At 46.9% G+C, this 22,479-nt stretch overlaps 2 protein-coding genes across 23 annotated transcripts in view; one reads left to right on the top strand and one right to left on the bottom strand.

Annotated features, from left to right (window-relative positions):
- The window catches only part of MED20 (Mediator complex subunit 20), a 44,587-nt gene extending 24,972 nt beyond the window's left edge, over positions 1–19,615 (bottom strand). Inside the window, exon 1 of the mRNA XM_071670078.1 lies at positions 19,578–19,615. The gene's annotated coding sequence lies outside the window, so the exon portion shown is untranslated. The remainder of the gene's footprint in view (positions 1–19,577) is intronic.
- A 769-nt stretch (positions 19,616–20,384) lies between these two features.
- The window catches only part of brp (ELKS/RAB6-interacting/CAST family member bruchpilot), a 338,677-nt gene continuing 336,582 nt past the window's right edge, over positions 20,385–22,479 (top strand). For 8 of the 22 annotated variants that reach the window (XM_071670061.1, XM_071670065.1, XM_071670058.1 and 5 more), the window contains exon 1: positions 20,387–21,531. In XM_071670061.1, the coding sequence (XP_071526162.1) occupies positions 20,713–21,531 (819 nt within the window). In that variant the 5' untranslated portion in view covers positions 20,387–20,712. Of the gene's footprint in view, positions 21,532–22,479 lie in introns of all 22 variants that reach the window. The other 14 variants (XM_071670066.1, XM_071670069.1, XM_071670068.1 and 11 more) reach the window with 6 other exon arrangements.

Here is a 22,479-nt window from a genome sequence, read left to right as displayed (position 1 = left end):
TTCCTCTGGAGGCTTTCTCATGGCACTCCCTCACCGTATTAAATTCCCTCTATCTTCCTCTGCACTTCTAGCACGGCCAGTGGTCGGTGCAGCCCCCGCCAGATGATGCTGGGATGTCCATAAATCCTAAGGGCAAACACTACTAAATCCCGAGATAATATACCATTTACATCTTGATGACCCTGGGCCTTGGTGAAGACCCCCATCTGGTGCCACCGAGGAAGGATCTCTACCCTCCTGGCCAATAACTGTATGGGAAAGACCATCTCAGATTTCCCTCCAAGGTCGTCTGCGAAGACACACATCCTACTACCTCCTGCTTACCTGGCACTACCCATCAGGCTGCCAACACTCTCTACGATGCTTCCAATATCAAACAATTTGGCTGCCAACATTTCCTAGTTCGATCACTCGGTTGACAGCACAGTTTAACAGGTCGAAGCCATTCCATTCTTGACTGCCAACACTTCCTACCTGCCTTCCAAAACTCCCGTCCTGGGTGCCAACATTCTCCTCCTGCCTGTCAAAACTGCCAAACAAGCCCCCAAACACACACACACCCTCCTAGGCAGTCGAAATCCCTCAACAAACTGGCAACATTCCGGACTTGGTTGCCAGCATTCCTATATGCCTGCCAACAGTTGCTGCCGTTCGCTGGAGCTACAGTTTCCATGCCACGGCAGCGTCCATGATTGAGGGTCGCCCATTTCTCATGGCGTTAAATATTTATGGAGGCGAACAACGGGGCCTGGGGATCGTCCTTTACCCTCTGATAACACGACCACCTCAATGATTAAGGGAGGAACTCTGTAACAATCGCTCCCCCCCCCCCCTTAAATCAACTACGACATTCTAGCTTTAACGAGGGTCAGGTGACCCTCCCATCACACAATCTAATCCACCCTGAACGGACAGCTGCATACATTTCTATCATGTTTATCTTTCGTCTGTGATCCGCTAACTTTGCTCTTCCCTAGTCACGGGTGCCTGACCCATTGAGTCACATGGGCCTGACCCAGTGCCAGCCACGGGTGCCTGACCCAGTGCCAGTCTCGGGTGCTTGGCCTAGTGCCAGGCTCAGGAGCCTGACCCAGTGCCAGCCACGGGTGCCTGGCGCAATGCCAGCCACGGGTGCCTGGCTCAGTGCCAAAAACGGGTGCCTGAACCAGTGCCAGTCTCTGGTGCCTGACCAACGTGTTAGCCCCGGGTGTCTGACTCAGTGCCAGTCTCGGGCGCCTGAATCAGTGCCAGTCACGGGTGCCTGACCCAATGCCAGCCACGGGTGCCTGACCCAGTGCCAGCCACGGGTGCCTGACCCAGTGCCAGCCACGGGTGCCTGACCCAGTGCCAGCCACGGGTGCCTGACCCAGTGCCAGCCACGGGTGCCTGACCCAGTGCCAGCCACGGGTGCCTGGCTCAGTGCCAAAAACGGGTGCCTGAACCAGTGCCAGTCTCGGGCGCCTGAATCAGTGCCAGTCACGGGTGCCTGACCCAGTGCCAGCCACGGGTGCCTGACCCAGTGCCAGCCACGGGTGCCTGACCCAGTGCCAGCCACGGGTGCCTGACCCAGTGCCAGCCACGGGTGCCTGACCCAGTGCCAGCCACGGGTGCCTGACCCAGTGCCAGCCACGGGTGCCTGACCCAGTGCCAGCCACGGGTGCCTGACCCAGTGCCAGCCACGGGTGCCTGACCCAGTGCCAGCCACGGGTGCCTGACCCAGTGCCAGCCACGGGTGCCTGACCCAGTGCCAGCCACGGGTGCCTGACCCAGTGCCAGCCACGGGTGCCTGACCCAGTGCCAGCCACGGGTGCCTGACCCAGTGCCAGCCACGGGTGCCTGACCCAGTGCCAGCCACGGGTGCCTGACCCAGTGCCAGCCACGGGTGCCTGACCCAGTGCCAGCCACGGGTGCCTGGCGCAATGCCAGCCACGGGTGCCTGACCCAGTGCCAGCCACGGGTGCCTGACCCAGTGCCAGCCACGGGTGCCTGACCCAGTGCCAGCCACGGGTGCCTGACCCAGTGCCAGCCACGGGTGCCTGGCGCAATGCCAGCCACGGGTGCCTGACCCAGTGCCAGCCACGGGTGCCTGACCCAGTGCCAGCCACGGGTGCCTGACCCAGTGCCAGCCACGGGTGCCTGACCCAGTGCCAGCCACGGGTGCCTGACCCAGTGCCAGCCACGGGTGCCTGACCCAGTGCCAGCCACGGGTGCCTGACCCAGTGCCAGCCACGGGTGCCTGACCCAGTGCCAGCCACGGGTGCCTGACCCAGTGCCAGCCACGGGTGCCTGACCCAGTGCCAGCCACGGGTGCCTGACCCAGTGCCAGCCACGGGTGCCTGACCCAGTGCCAGCCACGGGTGCCTGACCCAGTGCCAGCCACGGGTGCCTGACCCAGTGCCAGCCACGGGTGCCTGGCGCAATGCCAGCCACGGGTGCCTGACCCAGTGCCAGCCACGGGTGCCTGACCCAGTGCCAGCCACGGGTGCCTGACCCAGTGCCAGCCACGGGTGCCTGACCCAGTGCCAGCCACGGGTGCCTGACCCAGTGCCAGCCACGGGTGCCTGACCCAGTGCCAGCCACGGGTGCCTGACCCAGTGCCAGCCACGGGTGCCTGACCCAGTGCCAGCCACGGGTGCCTGACCCAGTGCCAGCCACGGGTGCCTGACCCAGTGCCAGCCACGGGTGCCTGACCCAGTGCCAGCCACGGGTGCCTGACCCAGTGCCAGCCACGGGTGCCTGACCCAGTGCCAGCCACGGGTGCCTGACCCAGTGCCAGCCACGGGTGCCTGACCCAGTGCCAGCCACGGGTGCCTGACCCAGTGCCAGCCACGGGTGCCTGACCCAGTGCCAGCCACGGGTGCCTGACCCAGTGCCAGCCACGGGTGCCTGACCCAGTGCCAGCCACGGGTGCCTGACCCAGTGCCAGCCACGGGTGCCTGACCCAGTGCCAGCCACGGGTGCCTGACCCAGTGCCAGCCACGGGTGCCTGACCCAGTGCCAGCCACGGGTGCCTGACCCAGTGCCAGCCACGGGTGCCTGACCCAGTGCCAGCCACGGGTGCCTGACCCAGTGCCAGCCACGGGTGCCTGGCGCAATGCCAGCCACGGGTGCCTGACCCAGTGCCAGCCACGGGTGCCTGACCCAGTGCCAGCCACGGGTGCCTGACCCAGTGCCAGCCACGGGTGCCTGACCCAGTGCCAGCCACGGGTGCCTGACCCAGTGCCAGCCACGGGTGCCTGACCCAGTGCCAGCCACGGGTGCCTGGCGCAATGCCAGCCACGGGTGCCTGACCCAGTGCCAGCCACGGGTGCCTGACCCAGTGCCAGCCACGGGTGCCTGACCCAGTGCCAGCCACGGGTGCCTGACCCAGTGCCAGCCACGGGTGCCTGACCCAGTGCCAGCCACGGGTGCCTGACCCAGTGCCAGCCACGGGTGCCTGACCCAGTGCCAGCCACGGGTGCCTGACCCAGTGCCAGCCACGGGTGCCTGACCCAGTGCCAGCCACGGGTGCCTGACCCAGTGCCAGCCACGGGTGCCTGACCCAGTGCCAGCCACGGGTGCCTGGCGCAATGCCAGCCACGGGTGCCTGACCCAGTGCCAGCCACGGGTGCCTGACCCAGTGCCAGCCACGGGTGCCTGACCCAGTGCCAGCCACGGGTGCCTGACCCAGTGCCAGCCACGGGTGCCTGACCCAGTGCCAGCCACGGGTGCCTGACCCAGTGCCAGCCACGGGTGCCTGACCCAGTGCCAGCCACGGGTGCCTGACCCAGTGCCAGCCACGGGTGCCTGACCCAGTGCCAGCCACGGGTGCCTGACCCAGTGCCAGCCACGGGTGCCTGACCCAGTGCCAGCCACGGGTGCCTGACCCAGTGCCAGCCACGGGTGCCTGACCCAGTGCCAGCCACGGGTGCCTGACCCAGTGCCAGCCACGGGTGCCTGACCCAGTGCCAGCCACGGGTGCCTGGCGCAATGCCAGCCACGGGTGCCTGACCCAGTGCCAGCCACGGGTGCCTGACCCAGTGCCAGCCACGGGTGCCTGACCCAGTGCCAGCCACGGGTGCCTGACCCAGTGCCAGCCACGGGTGCCTGACCCAGTGCCAGCCACGGGTGCCTGACCCATTGCCAGCCACGGGTGCCTGACCCAGTGCCAGCCACGGGTGCCTGACCCAGTGCCAGCCACGGGTGCCTGACCCAGTGCCAGCCACGGGTGCCTGACCCAGTGCCAGCCACGGGTGCCTGACCCAGTGCCAGCCACGGGTGCCTGACCCAGTGCCAGCCACGGGTGCCTGACCCAGTGCCAGCCACGGGTGCCTGACCCAGTGCCAGCCACGGGTGCCTGACCCAGTGCCAGCCACGGGTGCCTGACCCAGTGCCAGCCACGGGTGCCTGACCCAGTGCCAGCCACGGGTGCCTGACCCAGTGCCAGCCACGGGTGCCTGACCCAGTGCCAGCCACGGGTGCCTGACCCATTGAGTCACATGGGCCTGACCCAGTGCCAGCCACGGGTGCCTGACCCAGTGCCAGCCACGGGTGCCTGACCCAGTGCCAGCCACGGGTGCCTGACCCAGTGCCAGCCACGGGTGCCTGACCCAGTGCCAGCCACGGGTGCCTGACCCAGTGCCAGCCACGGGTGCCTGACCCAGTGCCAGCCACGGGTGCCTGACCCAGTGCCAGCCACGGGTGCCTGACCCAGTGCCAGCCACGGGTGCCTGACCCAGTGCCAGCCACGGGTGCCTGACCCAGTGCCAGCCACGGGTGCCTGACCCAGTGCCAGCCACGGGTGCCTGACCCAGTGCCAGCCACGGGTGCCTGACCCAGTGCCAGCCACGGGTGCCTGACCCAGTGCCAGCCACGGGTGCCTGACCCAGTGCCAGCCACGGGTGCCTGACCCAGTGCCAGCCACGGGTGCCTGACCCAGTGCCAGCCACGGGTGCCTGACCCAGTGCCAGCCACGGGTGCCTGGCGCAATGCCAGCCACGGGTGCCTGACCCAGTGCCAGCCACGGGTGCCTGACCCAGTGCCAGCCACGGGTGCCTGACCCAGTGCCAGCCACGGGTGCCTGACCCAGTGCCAGCCACGGGTGCCTGACCCAGTGCCAGCCACGGGTGCCTGGCGCAATGCCAGCCACGGGTGCCTGACCCAGTGCCAGCCACGGGTGCCTGACCCAGTGCCAGCCACGGGTGCCTGACCCAGTGCCAGCCACGGGTGCCTGACCCAGTGCCAGCCACGGGTGCCTGACCCAGTGCCAGCCACGGCTCTTTATCCTTGCACGTACACGGGCCTCTGATATATACGTGTGTCCACGAGAGGAAGATGGTGAGTTGTGGCAACGAAGACTGAGGCCTTGGCCAAGAGAGGACGGGGCTCCCAACATTTATTACAACCAACCGTCAACGATAGACCACAGAAACTGGAAACGGGATTCGAACCCGGCGTTCCACCAAAGCACACTCAAAGTCCAAGTGTCCGAAGGGAAAAGCTAAGGCGTAGTAACGGGGTTCCAGAATCTGACAAGGGTTAGTTGACAGGAGTCCTGAGAGGCAGGGTGATGAAGACGAGGTCAGGAAAACTGAGGACCATAGAGAAGATAATAGATCCTCGAGTTCAACCGTGTCTTCTCCACTTCTCATGAAAAGCGATACGTTCGTTTTCTGAGGCATCAATAAAAATCCCTCTTGACAAACAAGCCAATAAAGGGAAGGTTGAGCGAGTCACCTGCACCTCTTCCTTCAAAGCAAGAATCATACAGCATCTTATATTTTCAACAGCAGCCAATCAAAATAAGAATGGCAATTTTGGTCTTATCATCATTAACGAGTAATCAAAATATATATATTCCCAGTCTAGCATGGCTTTATTACTTGTAATGAATGTATCTATCACTGAAATATGTAATCAATAGTACTCATTATTAAAATGCTCAAAATTTATCAGAAAATGTACAATTTCGGGACTAACTCACTACGGCAACGACCAGCGCATAACTTCGCATAACGCATATCTAATATCCTGGAACCGTTCAGGTCAAATCTAGGAAACATCCATTAAAATTAGAGTGCTTTTTCAATATTCAAGCACGCTAACCTATATATATAATTCTTTCCTTTATGTTAGACACGGCTCAAATCAATATTAATAAAGTGATACACTAAGGTAACAACGCACCGACATAAATGACTATGGTATACCACGATATGCAAACCACATTCAGTTTCCCCTAAAAGCGCAAGAGAAAACTATATTGTACGCTTCATCAAAGAAAACGTTTCTTTAACATTACAAGGGATACTAAGAAAGTCACAATGAACTTTAACCAATTCCATTATAATGAACTACAACTTGTAAAGAAATCGGTTACAGTTAGTAAAAGACTTAAATCAATCACAGTCATGTACTATATAATGATTATCACAGCACTGGGGAAAAATTACTCTACACTGACATGACCTAAACTGTATCAATTAAATAATGAAAAAGTAACGTTTCCAATATCAGTAACATTCTAAACAAGAGGAGACACCATAGGTAAAATATCCACCTGATCATAAGCACAACTTTCATTTTTCTCCCATCACAATACGTCAAAGCAATCCTAAATTTTGACACAAAAATGAAACTATCAGAAATTATTGTCAAACTCTCATCTGCACTGGAACTATATCGAAAGTCAAACAAATTATTGATACAACTCAACGATGGGTTGCACTTTGCAATTCAAATGCTTGAACTCTTGAGCACGAGGACACGACCCTTGAGCACGACCCTTGGGTATAATGTCAAGGCTTTTTGACGGGACCTTTAGAAATCGTAAAGTTGAGCTCAAAGGTCGTTACCTTGTGCTCAGGAGGTTAACAGAGTCTAGCCCATCCAGGTGGTTCAGCCTTCTGATACACAGCAGGTGCTGCCACCTTCTACATAGCCAACTGTTATCTGCCGCTACAACGACAGTGTGTACGCTCTGCTCTGTACCCTCCTATGGTATCGTGGGTTGTACCTTCCGACTCTGCAGACAAAGGGGAGTGTCTGTAACACTAACAGTGACCATTGGGGAAATATTCTTCATACACACGAGTGAACGGTACTTCTACTGCACACACACGCGCGCACACACACACACACACACACACACACACACACACACACACACACACACACACAAGGTAATAACCTTAATACTTTATTCACGTTTCTCCCTATGCAGAAGCCTTCTGCGGAAAGATGGCACGTAACATAAAGAAGACAATGTTAATAGCAACACAGCGGACAACAATAATGCATATAGGATAACGCAAACAAATGAGAAAAGCCTTGAAAGTGGCCTACATAAACAGAGGTGAAGTAACCAATAACCGGCAAGGTTTCGTACGGGCTGAAGCAACCGTGAATAATAAGGTAACAAAAGGCAACGGGACGGGACTGGGAACCAGGGGAAGCCAGCCGGCCTGGGAGGGGTGTGACGGGACGTCCAGCAAGACGGAGTTTGGCCTGCGGCTGCGCAGTCTTGTGTCTTTGTATATTAGTCTCTTAGAACAAGGCTTCGCGCAGTAGAAAAATTAGAGGTATAAAGGTTAAAAGCTCTCATCTATGTTTAGTCTCCACCTAAATGAATCAATGGTTTCGGTGCATGACACAAGAACGAGCATGGATGTGGGCAAATGCGGCCTTTCTTCGTCTGTTCACGGCGCTGCCTTGCGCACGCAGGAAAGGGCGATCAAATATGAAGTATGATTATATATATATATATATATATATATATATATATATATATATATATATTTTTTTTTTTTTTTTTTCTATTATTTTTTATTATACTTTGTCGCTGTCTCCCGCGTTTGCGAGGTAGCGCAAGGAAACAGACGAAAGAAATGGCCCAACCCCCCCCCCCCATACACATGTATATACATACGTCCACACACGTAAATATACATACCTACACAGCTTTCCATGGTTTACCCCAGACGCTTCACATGCCTTGATTCAATCCACTGACAGCACGTCAACCCCGGTATACCACATCGCTCCAATTCACTCTATTCCTTGCCCTCCTTTCACCCTCCTGCATGTTCACAGGCCCCGATCACACAAAATCTTTTTCACTCCATCTTTCCACCTCCAATTTGGTCTCCCTCTTCTCCTCGTTCCCTCCACCTCCGACACATATATCCTCTTGGTCAATCTTTCCTCACTCATTCTCTCCATGTGCCCAAACCACTTCAAAACACCCTCTTCTGCTCTCTCAACCACGCTCTTTTTATTTCCACACATCTCTCTTACCCTATATATATATATATGGGAAACAACACTGTGATAGCTAAGAATCTGATATTCCATTCCCCTAAATGTTAAATGCTATTTCATACATAAAAATATACAAATTGCGTACAAACATTATCTGACGCACAAATACACTAAATTTAAGAAATGGGAGTCTGGGTACTGGCTCTTTGTTAGCAACATTCACAAGTAAAAAATTTTCTCCATCCTGATTTAAACTGATAACAATCAATTCGCCTTAGTCATCATGAAATGAAGGCGTTTTCAATTCGCCTTAGTCATCATGAAATGAAGGCGTTTTAAGTATACTGTTCATGTATCTGTTCCTGAACGATTTAAAATCCCAAGAAATGAATTGCATTGTCTTCACAGCACTACATGAATACGTTTGTAACAAGAAAAGTAACTGACACTAATGAACGTAATTAGATTGAAGTTCATTAATAAAAACAAAGAGACAATTACCATTTGTGATGGCGTAATAGATCGCTTCCATGCAATACAGTTCGTTGTTCTCCTTGAATTTCAAAATTAAAGTCTCCTACAGAAAACGGACATTCCAGGGCGCGAGGCGATGCTGCCAGAGAACTAGATCCATCCAGGCCCCAATTAATGAGACCAACCAGACAATTCTTTGTGTTTCCCTTCCCCCCGCCTGTTCTTGGTGTTGTGCTTCCGCCAGCCTGTTCTCAATGTTCTTTCCACAGCTTGTTCTTAACGTTCTCCTTCCCCTAGCCTGTTCATGTTCTTCCCCAGTCTGTTCTTGGTATTCTCCGTCCCCAAGCTCGTGTCTCCTTTCCCCCCATCCTCTTCTTGACGTTCTTCTCCATCCTGTACCTGTCGTTTTCCCTCAGCCTGTTCTTGACGTCTCAACTCCACAGCCTTCATGTTCCCCTGAACCCCCCCCCCCCACCCCAGTCTGCCTCACGACCCTGAAACTCTGAAATGGCGAGTCACCCGCACATGACATACAATTAAAAGGAAAGTAATCGAAAATCCGTACCCAGTGTCTTTGAAGTTGGTTGTGCGACACTAAAGCATACTAGTTAAAAATCATGGTTGGCAGGAGCGATTTCACACATTATGTACAACTTTGGCAAGCGTTATATACAAGCTTGTTCAGCGTTATATATACAACTTTGTCGAGCATCATATACAAGGTTTACAGGCATTATATACAAGATTGTCGAGTGTCTGTAATATCTTGCTCTCAACTCAGCATGAGGCGGTAAATAAAGCGATTCAACTAATTAACCTGAGGGGACTGGTGGGTGGGGTGGGAGCCTTCTGCTGTGCAATCCTTTCTCCATTCTACGTGGGTCAGGAATTTAGGATGCCAATACTAAAACCGATACCCTTCGTCATAAACCACGAGGCCTAATGTCACACAGCTTTCCTGTGGTCTCCCTCGCACAATTAAGCAACTAACTATCAAACGACCCAACCATCCCTAGTCAGCCACTGATCTATCTTGGGCTCCGTCGACGCCTCGACGCCAACGGCTCAGTCAACGTCTCGCTCTCTTTCCTCCTACGAGGCCGGCCGCGTCTCGGTCTCTGCCCGCTGCGAGTCTCCCACCAGCTTCCTTGCACCAACACTCACTCGAAATTCCGACCAACGCCCTTACGTTAACGCTATGCATCTATATCTTAATCATACGTTTGCATAAACCAACAGCTAGAGGGGCGCAATAAATACAATTACGCGTAATCATAAAAGACAAATTTACATAATTAAAGTACCTAAACAATATATATATATATATATATATATATATATATATATATATATATATATATATATATATATATATTTTCAATGGCACCGTCACACTGCTGCTCTTACTTTCCCTCCCTCCCGAACACCCTATTCATCCCCTCTCCTCAATACACTCCCCAACTTCCCACCGCCTAACCGTCCCCACCCCTATATCTTATAGCCTCCCTACTCCAACATCTCAACTTCCCCACTCTCGATCCTCTGTCGCTCTCTTGACCAACTTTCTTAACCCCTTCTTACGCCTTCTTGTCTCCCATGCCAACTCCCAACCCCTCACACCTCCTCCGTGCCTGCCACACCCTCTCCAACACTTCCTCCCAGCCTGCCATAGCTCCTCTCAGACAGCCACACCTCTTCTAAGCCTCCCATACCATCTCTTACACTTCCCTGCATTCTGCCACACCACATCCAAGCCTGTCACACCTCCTACCAGCCTTCTACACCTACCTTCCAGCCTGCTACACCTTCTCCAAGACTGCCACACTTCCTCCAAGCCTGCCACATCTACATCCCAATCTGCTGCACCACCTCCCAGCCTGCCACACCTCCTCTAAGCCTCCCACACCTCTCTCCCCAGCCCGCCATCCCATTCCATCATGCCGCACCTCCTCCTACACCTCCCTTACATCTCCCTCCTAGCCCGCCACACCTTCCTCCTAGAATATCATTTCATCTCCTAGCCTACAATTCCATCTCCTAGCCTGCCACATCTCCCTCCCAGCCCGCCTGCGGCTCGTACCAGTCCAACACCACGCCCTGCCCGGGCGACGTTCAACACCAGAGGCGTCGCCGTCAAGTCTGGTCGTACCCAAGGCCGTTGCAGACCCCGCCCCTTCCAGAACACAGTCGCGCCACTATGACTGCATGCTGGCTGCCACTCCACCACACGGAGGCTTACTTAGGCATTGTTCTAGTATGTATACATCACCCTAAATGAACTCGGCGGGTAGCACTATCTTGTTCCCCGTCTTTAAGACCATGAAATCTATGATGGAGACGGGCGACCATTTGGCGCTTCTCTCCCCACCAGGGATGGAGTACATATTGCTACTGCACTGCACGGATCCTCGCATCACCTGCTATATTCACATGTTGTACACATTCTGCGTAAAACCTAACAGTAAGGCTGTGATATTTCCTTTACTGAGAGGAACCAATAGTAACAGAATCTACATAGAGACAAAACAAAATGTCCTCCACTCTTCGGGAAGTGAGGGCACATTCTTTCTCACTCTCACCTTTCTTTCTTCCTTTTCTTCTCTTCCTCTATTTTCTAGGCCAATCGACCACAACACAAACTTGGCAAAGCGTGGTAACTTCGTCCACAAGGCCAAGACGCACTTTTACTTCCTTACTTTTAAAATGATCTAGACCTTCGACTGGAGCGTATTGAGATAAGACGTACCTGCGCAAGATTTGTGACAAAACTTTATATGCACATCAATAATTATATGCATGAACTTTAAATGCACACCAACAATATCATTGGACACCGAGACAGGTTTCAAGTTTTTATAAACTTGCTAGCGTCGACGAGGCTCGCTGCAGTAGGGTCTTGTCTCAACAAGATCCTTCCTATAATGTTTCAATTTGGTTTGGTCTACACAAGATATCTCCTACAATGTTTCAAGTTTGGTCTTAAAGACATCTATGTAAAAAAAAAAAAAAAAAAAAAATACAGGCAAATATCGGAAAACCTGATCACACAAACATGATGTTGATCTACGTAATTCAACGTTAACCCGTACAAACAGCCAAGAGCCCTATCTATACACAAGAAATTAGCCTAGCCAAATCGAGGCTTGAGCCAACATGCCCAGCAAAACATCAGCAGCTCTCCTCCTTTTCCGGGACTGAACCCACGAAGTCTGCCCAGCTAGCCAAAGAGACGCTTTAACCATCATGCCACCTATTGCCTCAACTGCTTTCATCAATCTCACCATAGCCTCGCTCGCGTTTCTATGACACACATTCATGGTAAACATTTATATCCAAATGCAACGGGAAATAAAGGTGCTTGAAAGTATAACATATGACGTGAGGATACTAGTCAGTTTCCGGCATGTAGCAAATCTTGCATTAAATCAATGTCATAATCTCATTTCACAACTGGTGGAATCAAAATCCTTGTGCACGGCAGTCTGACCCTTAAGCTCGTCGATATAATGTGCACTACGGTATGGTGAGATTCGGATACCAGTGTTTGAACATGGCGTGATTCAAACACAAAGGAAAATCCAGAGATAAAGATTCAATCATCGCACAAAGTAGCCATGAACTGGTCTGAAAGTGAGTGAAAAAAGAATAGTTGAGTACGTGAGAGGAGAACAAGGGTAAAGATACAGACTATGGGAAAGAATGTCTCGATTTTTTTTATGCAGTCAAGATACAAATGAATGCGTCGGAGAATATAAAGTGTGTGTGTTAAGGGAGAAGGAGGGTTTCTATGCATGGCGCTTCTGCAGTGCGGCTAAAATGAGGTTTCCCCAACCAGCACTTCTTCCATCTCTATACCACCGGCAGCATGAATATAGGTTCAGTGTACTATACACCCACCACACACTCTTTATAATCAACCAAACACCGCTAAACAACTACCATACATCCTTCTACATTCATTGAACACCCTCCTACATAAGCAATACACCCCTTTACACCCATAACACATTCTCTTACATCGACCATACACCATAAACCCTACTACAACCATCACACACCGCCATGCATATGGCAAACGTACCGTGCATCCTCTTAAATCAAGTACACACAAAATACCAGCAAAACCACGAACACGCCCTCTTTTCACAAACATATGCTTAATCCACACCAAACAGACCCTTCTGCACATATCACACAACTTTTCACACTCGCTTACAGATACTACAAAGCTTCCTCTACCCATCACATAACCTTTTACAAGCACCCATCACAAAACTTCATACACCAACCGCAAACCATTTTTCCCATCAATTATCATTCTACACCCACCACAGACCTTCACACACTCATCATATACATTCTAATACTCACCAAAAACCTTCCATACACCACCCTATACCCAGCAAACCATCACTCACCCCCTACATCCACTATAGTGACTATACACTTACCCCTCCACTTACCACTCATCGTGTGCACTACACATCATCATCAATCCATCACACACCCTCCCACGTTTGTTATACATTCTTATATATCTACTACAAAGATATTCCTCATCTACCCTCACAAACACTATATTCATTTACTTATATATCTTTCTATCTCCACAACACGTCTTCCTACACAAACCACTTATTTTTCTACACACTCTAAATGTACAACAAACCCTCCTACACCCAACATAATCCCCTGATCTACCACAAACCCTACCACACCAACCACCTAACACACTACATCCCCCTCCAAAATCCACTACACAACATACTAAACCCATCAAACACACTCCTATACCTACTCCACTCTCTCCTACATCCACCACGCACTTTTCTATACCAAACATACAACAGTCTCATCCACAACTATTGAACCAAATCAGCCAAGTAGTCTAACAACATCCCTTTTGGGAACTACACATCAAATTTACAACCCTTCATTTCAGGCCAGGCATGTTGTGAAAACTTTTAACAATTAAAAATACCAAAGACACTTGTAATTTAGACTATAAAGTCCCTTGCTACATAGTAATTTTCTAGAATTTCCCACTAAAGCTCAGGAACTGTGCTTATAGTCTTAAACTCAAACATAAGTATATGAAAAAAAGGAACCCACAAGTAACTCTTTCAAAGCTGGTTGGTTGGCAAAACCCTTCCCACCAAAAAAACGCAACAGCCCATCTAACTCAAAAGGCCCACCCAGATATCACTGCAATGGTGAATCCATTAAGGGGAAAAAGGTTGTGGAGGAAGCAGACAGCCGGATTAGGGAGCAAAAGGTTTCCAAAAGTGGTTCCAAGCTTCTCCATTCACAAAAGAGTTGCCACAGGTATATTCTCTGCTTGCTTTGGAAAGGGATTATCTAAAACTGAACACAAAACCACTACCAATCTGCTTTTTTCTCTCTCTCCAGAAAAAAGTTATTTCTTTATAATTCTATCAGCAACTGTCTAGTCGTAAGAGGTACAAGATCAAAATCACAAAGAAACTTGAGTGATAAAGCTCACATTCTTGACTGAAGAAACAGAAAATTCAACTTAACCACAAGACATGAACTTGATAAAGTCTTCAAAGACAAACTGTATGACCTAAAAATATACATTAGTTAACAAAATATATCCTAAAGTTACCCAAGTTACATTATAGAAATAAAGAGGTGACAACGCAACACCTACGCTTACACTACAGATATAGACTACACTAAACAAACTTTACATAAAATCTATGTTAACACTAGCGACCAACACATCCTATACAATATTAAGGTCTACAAGTATATTTGGAGTTCCATAGTGCGTTACACTAGCCTTACATACCACAGAAGGACATGCACCACCCAACATCATCCCTACACATTAGTGAAGTCAACAAAGCAATCTAAGATATACATTGCATCCAAGACTCTATCCCACTCTTAGCTATATGTAGTACCCAGTACTATATACCAACCTACTTGAAATGTATCACTGAGGATGACATTAAAAACATATATAAGCCCTCTATAATGTTGTGTTAAGAGTAACTCCCCACACACACAAGCTTTATGTAATGCCCATGACAACCTAAGCAAGCACTACATGGATAAAGATTGTAATACTGAACTACAAGAGTCCTTGATTATGTTGATGGCAATACAACAGGCCTAAACAAGCTTTACAAACATTAAGAGTGGCAGTGTACAATTATGCAAGTCTTGTACAGTACTTACAGGGAGACAAGAGATCTGTACATACCCTTCATAGAGCTGAAGACTATGACCTACATAAGTATTTTTCAATTTTCAGATTGAGACCATAGACCTTCACAACCCCTGTATCAATGAAGACCTGTATCAATCCCGCAAGCCTTATGCTACTGAATACTACAGGCCTATACAAATCTTGTACACTGGATGCCCAACTTATAAAACTCATAATCATCCGACTTATGAACACCCTTACTTTGGAACGAGCTCCAAAAAAAAAAACAATATTCAGTTCGTAGTATAACATACAATGAATTACCTATAATTATAAACTGCATTTCTTAAATGATGTTCTATAAACCATATCTACTTTGGAATACATCATTTAATACATTACTACAGTCACATATAAGTATTCACTCTAATATATATGCAATTCTTTATAACTTCTGATGAACAGAGTCTTGGAACTTAACCCTGTGTAGCACTAAAGACTATACTATACTTCACACCAACAAATGTCCAACATAACTGAATACTCTGCTACAAACCATCAAGATAAGTCTTACATAATACTAAAGAACATATTTCATTCCTGCTCTAATCCTACATAATGTTGAAGACCATGCTAAAAGTCAACATAAGCCTTCTCATTCATTTTCACCTTAAACTGAAGCAACCCTTTAAAAAATCTTGAATACTGTAGCGAAAAATTATTTTGTTTAACAAAATTGATAGGATGGAAATTATAGTTTTCTATAAAACAATGAGTATCACCGCAAAAAATCAGCAAATACTTTTTATTGACTGTAACGTCAATAATCAATAATATCTTCACATACATTATTCTTTTTTCTTTTTAAATTGTCTATATTACATCAAGCCCATTTCTGCTAATTAACACTGCTGTTTTCCCCTTGGTGAACAAATAAATGGTTATTTCAAACCTAACTTATACCGCCCCTTTATTGATATCAGATTCTTCATTCCGTTGAATAGAGTAAAAAAATTTATAATGAGGTAATAATTATATCACATATAGTACAATCATTCTAGGCTAGCTTATGAACAGTGCAAATGCTCTGGCAGAAGCAAGAATCATAACATATGATAAGGTTATAAACATCAATGTAGAATGTGGATTAATGTATGTAAACACGTGGAACACATGAAAGATCAGCAAAACCGAAGACAACCTTAACTAACCATTCTAGCTGCCAAGATCTCAATTTTCAATACACTAGTTGAAATATACCAGGAAAACCAAAGACTGAACATCATGCAACTGCCAAGAAGTGTCAACACAGACAAATTGAATACCTATCAGTATCATAACCCCTCTACCCCACCGCAACCACTGTAACATGATCCCCTAAGTAGAATGTCTTACATTCACTTTAGTATATCATCAATGGCTGATGCACATTTTCTCGAATTATGAATTTTGCTCTATTCTTATAGCATCACAGATGTCTGCAGAGCGATTCAAGAGTGCAGGATCTCTTTTCACTCATAAAACCATTCTTTCGATTCAAATAAACCGTTAATGGTTGAGATACTGAGGGAGACAGTAAAATGTTCGATTAAACAATAAACAGCATTCTAAATTATCAATATCTACAAAATGTGAAGATAACTTATAAATTCAATGAGTCTGATGTCCTGTGGGTTCTGTTATTGGTGAAATTTCATCATTATCAAAACATATACCTAATTCAAAAGCCTCATGATTCTTTTAAATATAAAATGGTAAATACTGAGTTGGGATGACAATGGAGATGTTGGTTTCTGACAGGGTGTGGAACAGATCTGACACGCATTTGTTTTAAGCTCTGAAGTTATGTAGACTCACGAAATTGAACAAAATACATATTGGTGAAATTCGGATTTAAACATAACGGCGCATGGCAGCTATCTGTGGTATACATAAATAGAGGAGGAAAGTAAGAGTTTCTAGACTCTTCAGGCAAGTTTTCTTGCAGTATTATGACATCAATCATTCATAAACCAACATCCCTAATGCATAAAGCTCTAAAAAATCAGAAGTAGCACCACATAAATGCTTTTCTGTCAGCTGTCCATAGAATGGTCACTGTTCAAATGCCATGATATTAAAAAATGAGGTCGAGACACCATTCGACAGCTATTGGCTAGATCTGAACAAAAGTGTTACTAATGCATTACACTGTGAACTATCAAATTTTGGTTTTACCCAACTATTACCCTCCAAATCAAAGCCCTGCCCCCTTTGATAACTTAATATTAGTAGAGTTAGAGATGCTAAACCTAAACTCCTACACCCTAGATGTACTCTACACCTTGTAATAATTCCATTGGCATCAATTTAGCTATATTCTATAAATTTTTCCCAAGTGTCCGTCTTCTCTAATTTTACCATCTTTACTATATATCTCAGCAGCAAGAATCAAGTTTAGCCTTGCATAGCTATTTCTGGCCAACAATACACAAAACTGGTATGAAGAGGCTCAAAACAATACATGTAAGTGCAGAAAAGACATTACAAAAATTAGAAAAGTCTTGTGATCTGAACAAATTGGGCAAAACTTTGAAGCAGTGAGTTAATAGTTGGGTCATAATATGTACAACTTTCAAAAATACATCTCAATACCAACATCATCATATGTAGAAGTAAGATAACCTAACCTAAGAGTAACGTAATGAATGGCAACATAACAGAACATTATACAATGTAAGGCTAAGCTAACCAAACCAATCTCAAACTAAAGCTAACCTAAAAGTTACAAAACTTAGTCTTGTATTAATTACCAATAAAATCATACCTTATTCTGTTATATATAACTCTATAGCCATTTGCCAGAATCTGATACATTAATTTCACTATTCAAACTAACTCCCCCAAATCTTGTCCTTATTGGAGTTGCAATAATACATAAGTACCTCACGACATACGCTACATTAATTTATCACAGTGCTTTCCTAGACCCTTAAAACAAGTATCACACGTGAAAAATTTTTCTGGAATGTTTAGAATAAGTACGAGCAATTTTTCTGAAAAGAGATGATCCTTGCAAAAGAAGGATGCCTGCAACCTAAAAAAGAAAAAAAAAAGGCTTCCATGGATCTCTTATTCACTATGCCTCTTACCAATTTATCACTTGAAAATAATCACTGTTTTCAAGTGCATTTGTAATTTACAATGAAACGGTCATGCACTGTTTGGCAGGATCGCATGATGATTCCAAATAAAGTAAATCAGATTTTCTTTGTTTCTTAAATGTTGTCAGTTAAATTTCCATAAGTGACACATGCTCATATCAGATAAGAAAACCAGAATCTTAAAGGTATCAATATAATCTTTTTTTCCATGGCAAATAAGAGGTTTTGACAAATAAATTTTCATACATTTTACGAATGAACAAGCCTCAATACCCTTGTAAGAACCGCAACGTTACAGCTTCATATGTAATGCATTGTCTTTACAAAAGAAAATGTAATTCAAAACAAATAAGTTATAAGAATTTAATAAAGAAAATGCAAAACAAAAAATCATAAACACTAATGGATATTCAACTGTTCCAACTAAAGGATATTCAACAGTCCTCTTTACATCAAAGCAATGAAAATTTGTTCAAAGCAGTGAAAATTTGTTGCAGCATTCATGCACAACATTTTTTTCACACCTTTAATATATACTATGGAAGTAAACAATGAGGAACCCAAACATAAGTAATCAACAAGGTGTTTTGTTTGTCAGTAGAAACAGAATAATATTACCATCACTCGCACGAAATAACTCGTTCAATGCACAAAGTCACGAAAACATATTTTATTCTTTTTTTAAAAAAAGAAGCCCTCTTGATCTCTCAGCACAAAATACCCCTTTAACTAATACAAAACCCTCCTCACAAGCGAACATAAATCAAAAGATAAGGGGAAAAAGTTTTATGCAAGTATTTTTCCAATCACAACTTACTATTGTACTTTTATGTTTCTGACCAGAACTCACAACTGTAAAATTACAAATCAGCAGTAACCATTTCCCAAAGTTAATATCAACATGTAACTAAAACTGATAATATACCTGCACATTTTCCGTGAAATTCATAACCCTCACCACTATACCCTTCATTATAAGTATAAAATATAATGCTCTATATTAAGTCTTGTACCTTCATTCTATTCTCTAGGCATTACATTATTGCAAGGAAAAAATAATTCTAAAGAACTGAAAAATGAATAAAAAAAAAAGGAAAATAACTATGTTGCAAAAACAATGTCTTCAGCCGAGTTAGAAAATTATCTGTGCACAGGCTCCAGTGAATCCAGGCAGACTTAATAAATTTTCAAATGATGTCATCTAGATGTAAAGCAACTGCCATGTGAAAACTTAAGTTTCTTGAACATCTTTACAAAATCTAAGTAAATTAGCATCTCCTTTCCACGTACTAAGAAAAACTGTGTACCGCATACACAGTAGGTGGCACTATAAATAATTTTTGAGGATTTATACATAAATATTTGTATTGCTTGTCTCTAAGAATACCCTGAGGAGGATATCGGTATTCTCCAGTGTGCCAAATAATGCGAACTGCAACTTAGAACTAATTCCTTCTGACTATCACGAGAACTCACTCTCTTGTCACATGAAGTACGAGAAATCAACACAATCAAACACATAAAAAGATATTTAAATGAGTACTTACACAGTAACTCCCATGTTTGTTTATATTTTGGTTGCAGCCAGAGTAAGGTTGTATTGTTTTGCAAGTTATCGTTTGAATGATATTTCATGTAATCAAAATCCTGTCGACAACAAATTTACATCACTTTCCTAGTTTTATATTACGTACAAAATTAGAATATCTATATACATCTAAAATTGGACTCAGGTATATTAAACATAAGCAGAAAATATATAAATCATGCTCATCGTACATCTACAGATGGTTGGGATGCACTTCAAATAATAATCGTTACTGAAATCTTTTGGCGTTTTTCATGAGGTGAACTGTAATGAATTCTATATAATTTTGTGTATGTCTGTTTTTAACTATTTGTATTATTGGTATCAGTGTTTCTGACAACTGTGATCGTGAAAAATATATAATTTTACCAGCCTCGAGAATGGGTATCTAAATTCTTGTTAGAAGTGCGACTTTACTGATGTTTCTAATTAATGCCATCTAGTGAGCACCGACTGTACTGGCAGAGACCCGCCGCTCCTCTCCTGACATCTGTTGAGCGTCACAAGAACTACTTGCCACCCAGTGCTTACCACCTCAGTGTTAGCAATCACGTCCCCTCTCACACTATTATTATTTTCTGCTTTAAGAGGTAAAACAACGTAATTATTTAATGTTACGAATTAATCTCAGAGCTCTATAATAATTCTCCTTAACTTCTAACAAATACTCGACAGAAATTTTAGAGATAAGAGCCAATACGAGTTGAGATTTCATTAGTTAATCATTGGCAATACTGTCAGTCGCTCACTGCGCCGGCCCACTCCACCCGCTGATGGGAAAAGCAGGTTGCCGTTCTTTTTATCTTGTTTTCTGGTTAGAAAGCCTTTTGTGATGTCTTATCGGTTGGAAACTGTACTTCCAGCGAACTGTGATGTTGTAGTACCATGCGCGATGCGGTGTAAGCCGTAGAAATGTCGTACAGCGTGTAATTAGAGGGGTATCTTGTGAGCTACGGGCCCTCCCCTCGGCCACATTGTGTACCATTGATCGCGGCTGCAGTAGTGTCCCCTCGGCCAGTGCGAGCGGCGACAGTGACAGTGTAGTGAGGCAGTGATGACAGTGTGTTGTGCTTGGCAGTGATGATTATGGTGGCATGTCTCGCGACGTGTACGGCGGAGGTGGTGGTGGAGGCGGGGTGCCGAGCAGCAGGTCGCCCCGACCCCAGCGTCGTGACCTGAGCTCCGACCCTTACTACCTGGACCAGGGCGGTCACCACCGCGCCCACAGCCCCCAGCCGTCAGCAGCCGCGCGCCGCAGCCGCTCCGCCACCCGCGCCGCGTCCCCGACCCTGGCGCTGGACCACGGCGGGCCATACATGGACCCCCACGCCACCATGGAAGCGGACCGCCGCAGCGGATCAGCACCAGGTACCCATCACCGCAGCCGCAGCCAAAGCCGCAGTAACGTAGGCCGCAACTACCACTCTCTGGACCGCGAGGCGCACGACCGCGAGTTTATGCCAATCCGCGACCCCCGAGACCGCAGCATGGAGCGAGGGGGCGCCATGGACATCCACGGGGTACAGGGGGGACACATGGCCCGCCGGGACCGATCGCTGGACCGCGGGCCCATGCTTGAGGACGACTTGTACCGCGACCACCACTCCATGGGCAGGTCGAGGGCCAGCCCCAACACGGACCTGAGCGGCAGGCACGGGGGAGCCAGCCTCGGGGGCATGGGAAGGGACGGTTATTTCACCGAACTCCAGATGCACAACTCTGACTTACAGAAGGAACTCGGGAACTTGAAAAAGGAACTGGAATTAACCAACCAAAAGTTAGGCTCGTCGATGCACTCTATTAAGACCTTCTGGTCACCGGAGCTCAAGAAGGAGCGCGCTCTACGGAAGGAGGAGAGCGCCAAGTACTCTCTTATCAACGACCAACTCAAGCTCCTCAACTCTGAGAACCAGGTAGGTATGTGGGTTGAGAGGCTGACTCCTCCTCCTTAAACCCACGATAAACTTGATGCTGTGCATTGATCCACACTTGACTAAGGGACCTCTAGGGAAACAGGAATGGAATAACAACGACTTGTAGTAGGAACACAAGCTGGTGACCTGAGGTGACACAAGGTTGGGACATTCGTACCTACGGGAACATAAATATGAATACAGACTTGTAGACGAAACATAATTATCGGACACGAGGGCCTATAAACAGACAAGTATGGGACACAAGGATCTATAGACAGACAAATATAAGACACAAGGACCCTTAGAAACAGAAAGATGGGACCCTGAGACTTGCTGAAACATTAGGACGAGACACTAAGACCAAAAGAAACAAGCATGAGCCACTAGGACTTATAGAAACACAAATATGGGTCAGTAGGACCTGTAGCAACTCAGCTATGGGGACAACAGGACCGACAGAAACACCAACTTGAAACACTTCCTGACCTATAGAAACAAACATGAGCACCTCTGACCTGGAGACACATAAACACAGAACAAATATGCTAAATTCGTCATCATTGTTTGCTTTCAGCTTTAGATATTAATTAGCACGTCACTTGACCTCAGCACAGGCACAGGCGAATGCTTATTACTTAGTTTTGCTTGGCGTCTCTCATCATAAACAAGATCAGCTCCAAATAGGTTTATGAGTTAGGAATAACATCAATATATGAGATAATAAGGAAATAGCAGGGATAAGTAAGGGAGGGACGATAACGTTTTCAAGCAAATGAGTTAGTGAGTAAATGAGTAAATGAGTTAGTGAGAAAATATCTGTAGTTAATTAAGTAATGAAGCTAGCTTACCTGGAAATAGCTCTAGTAAATGAGTTAGTAACAAAATAGCTGCAATTAATGAGGTGACTGAGCTAGCTTATGGAAATAGATCCAGTAAATGAGTTAA

This window comes from Panulirus ornatus, chromosome 14 (genome assembly GCF_036320965.1).
Source record: "Panulirus ornatus isolate Po-2019 chromosome 14, ASM3632096v1, whole genome shotgun sequence".
Taxonomy (NCBI): domain Eukaryota; kingdom Metazoa; phylum Arthropoda; class Malacostraca; order Decapoda; family Palinuridae; genus Panulirus; species Panulirus ornatus.
The sequence above is the reverse complement of the archived record's forward strand: the minus strand, read 5'-3'. Positions and strand labels throughout refer to the sequence as shown.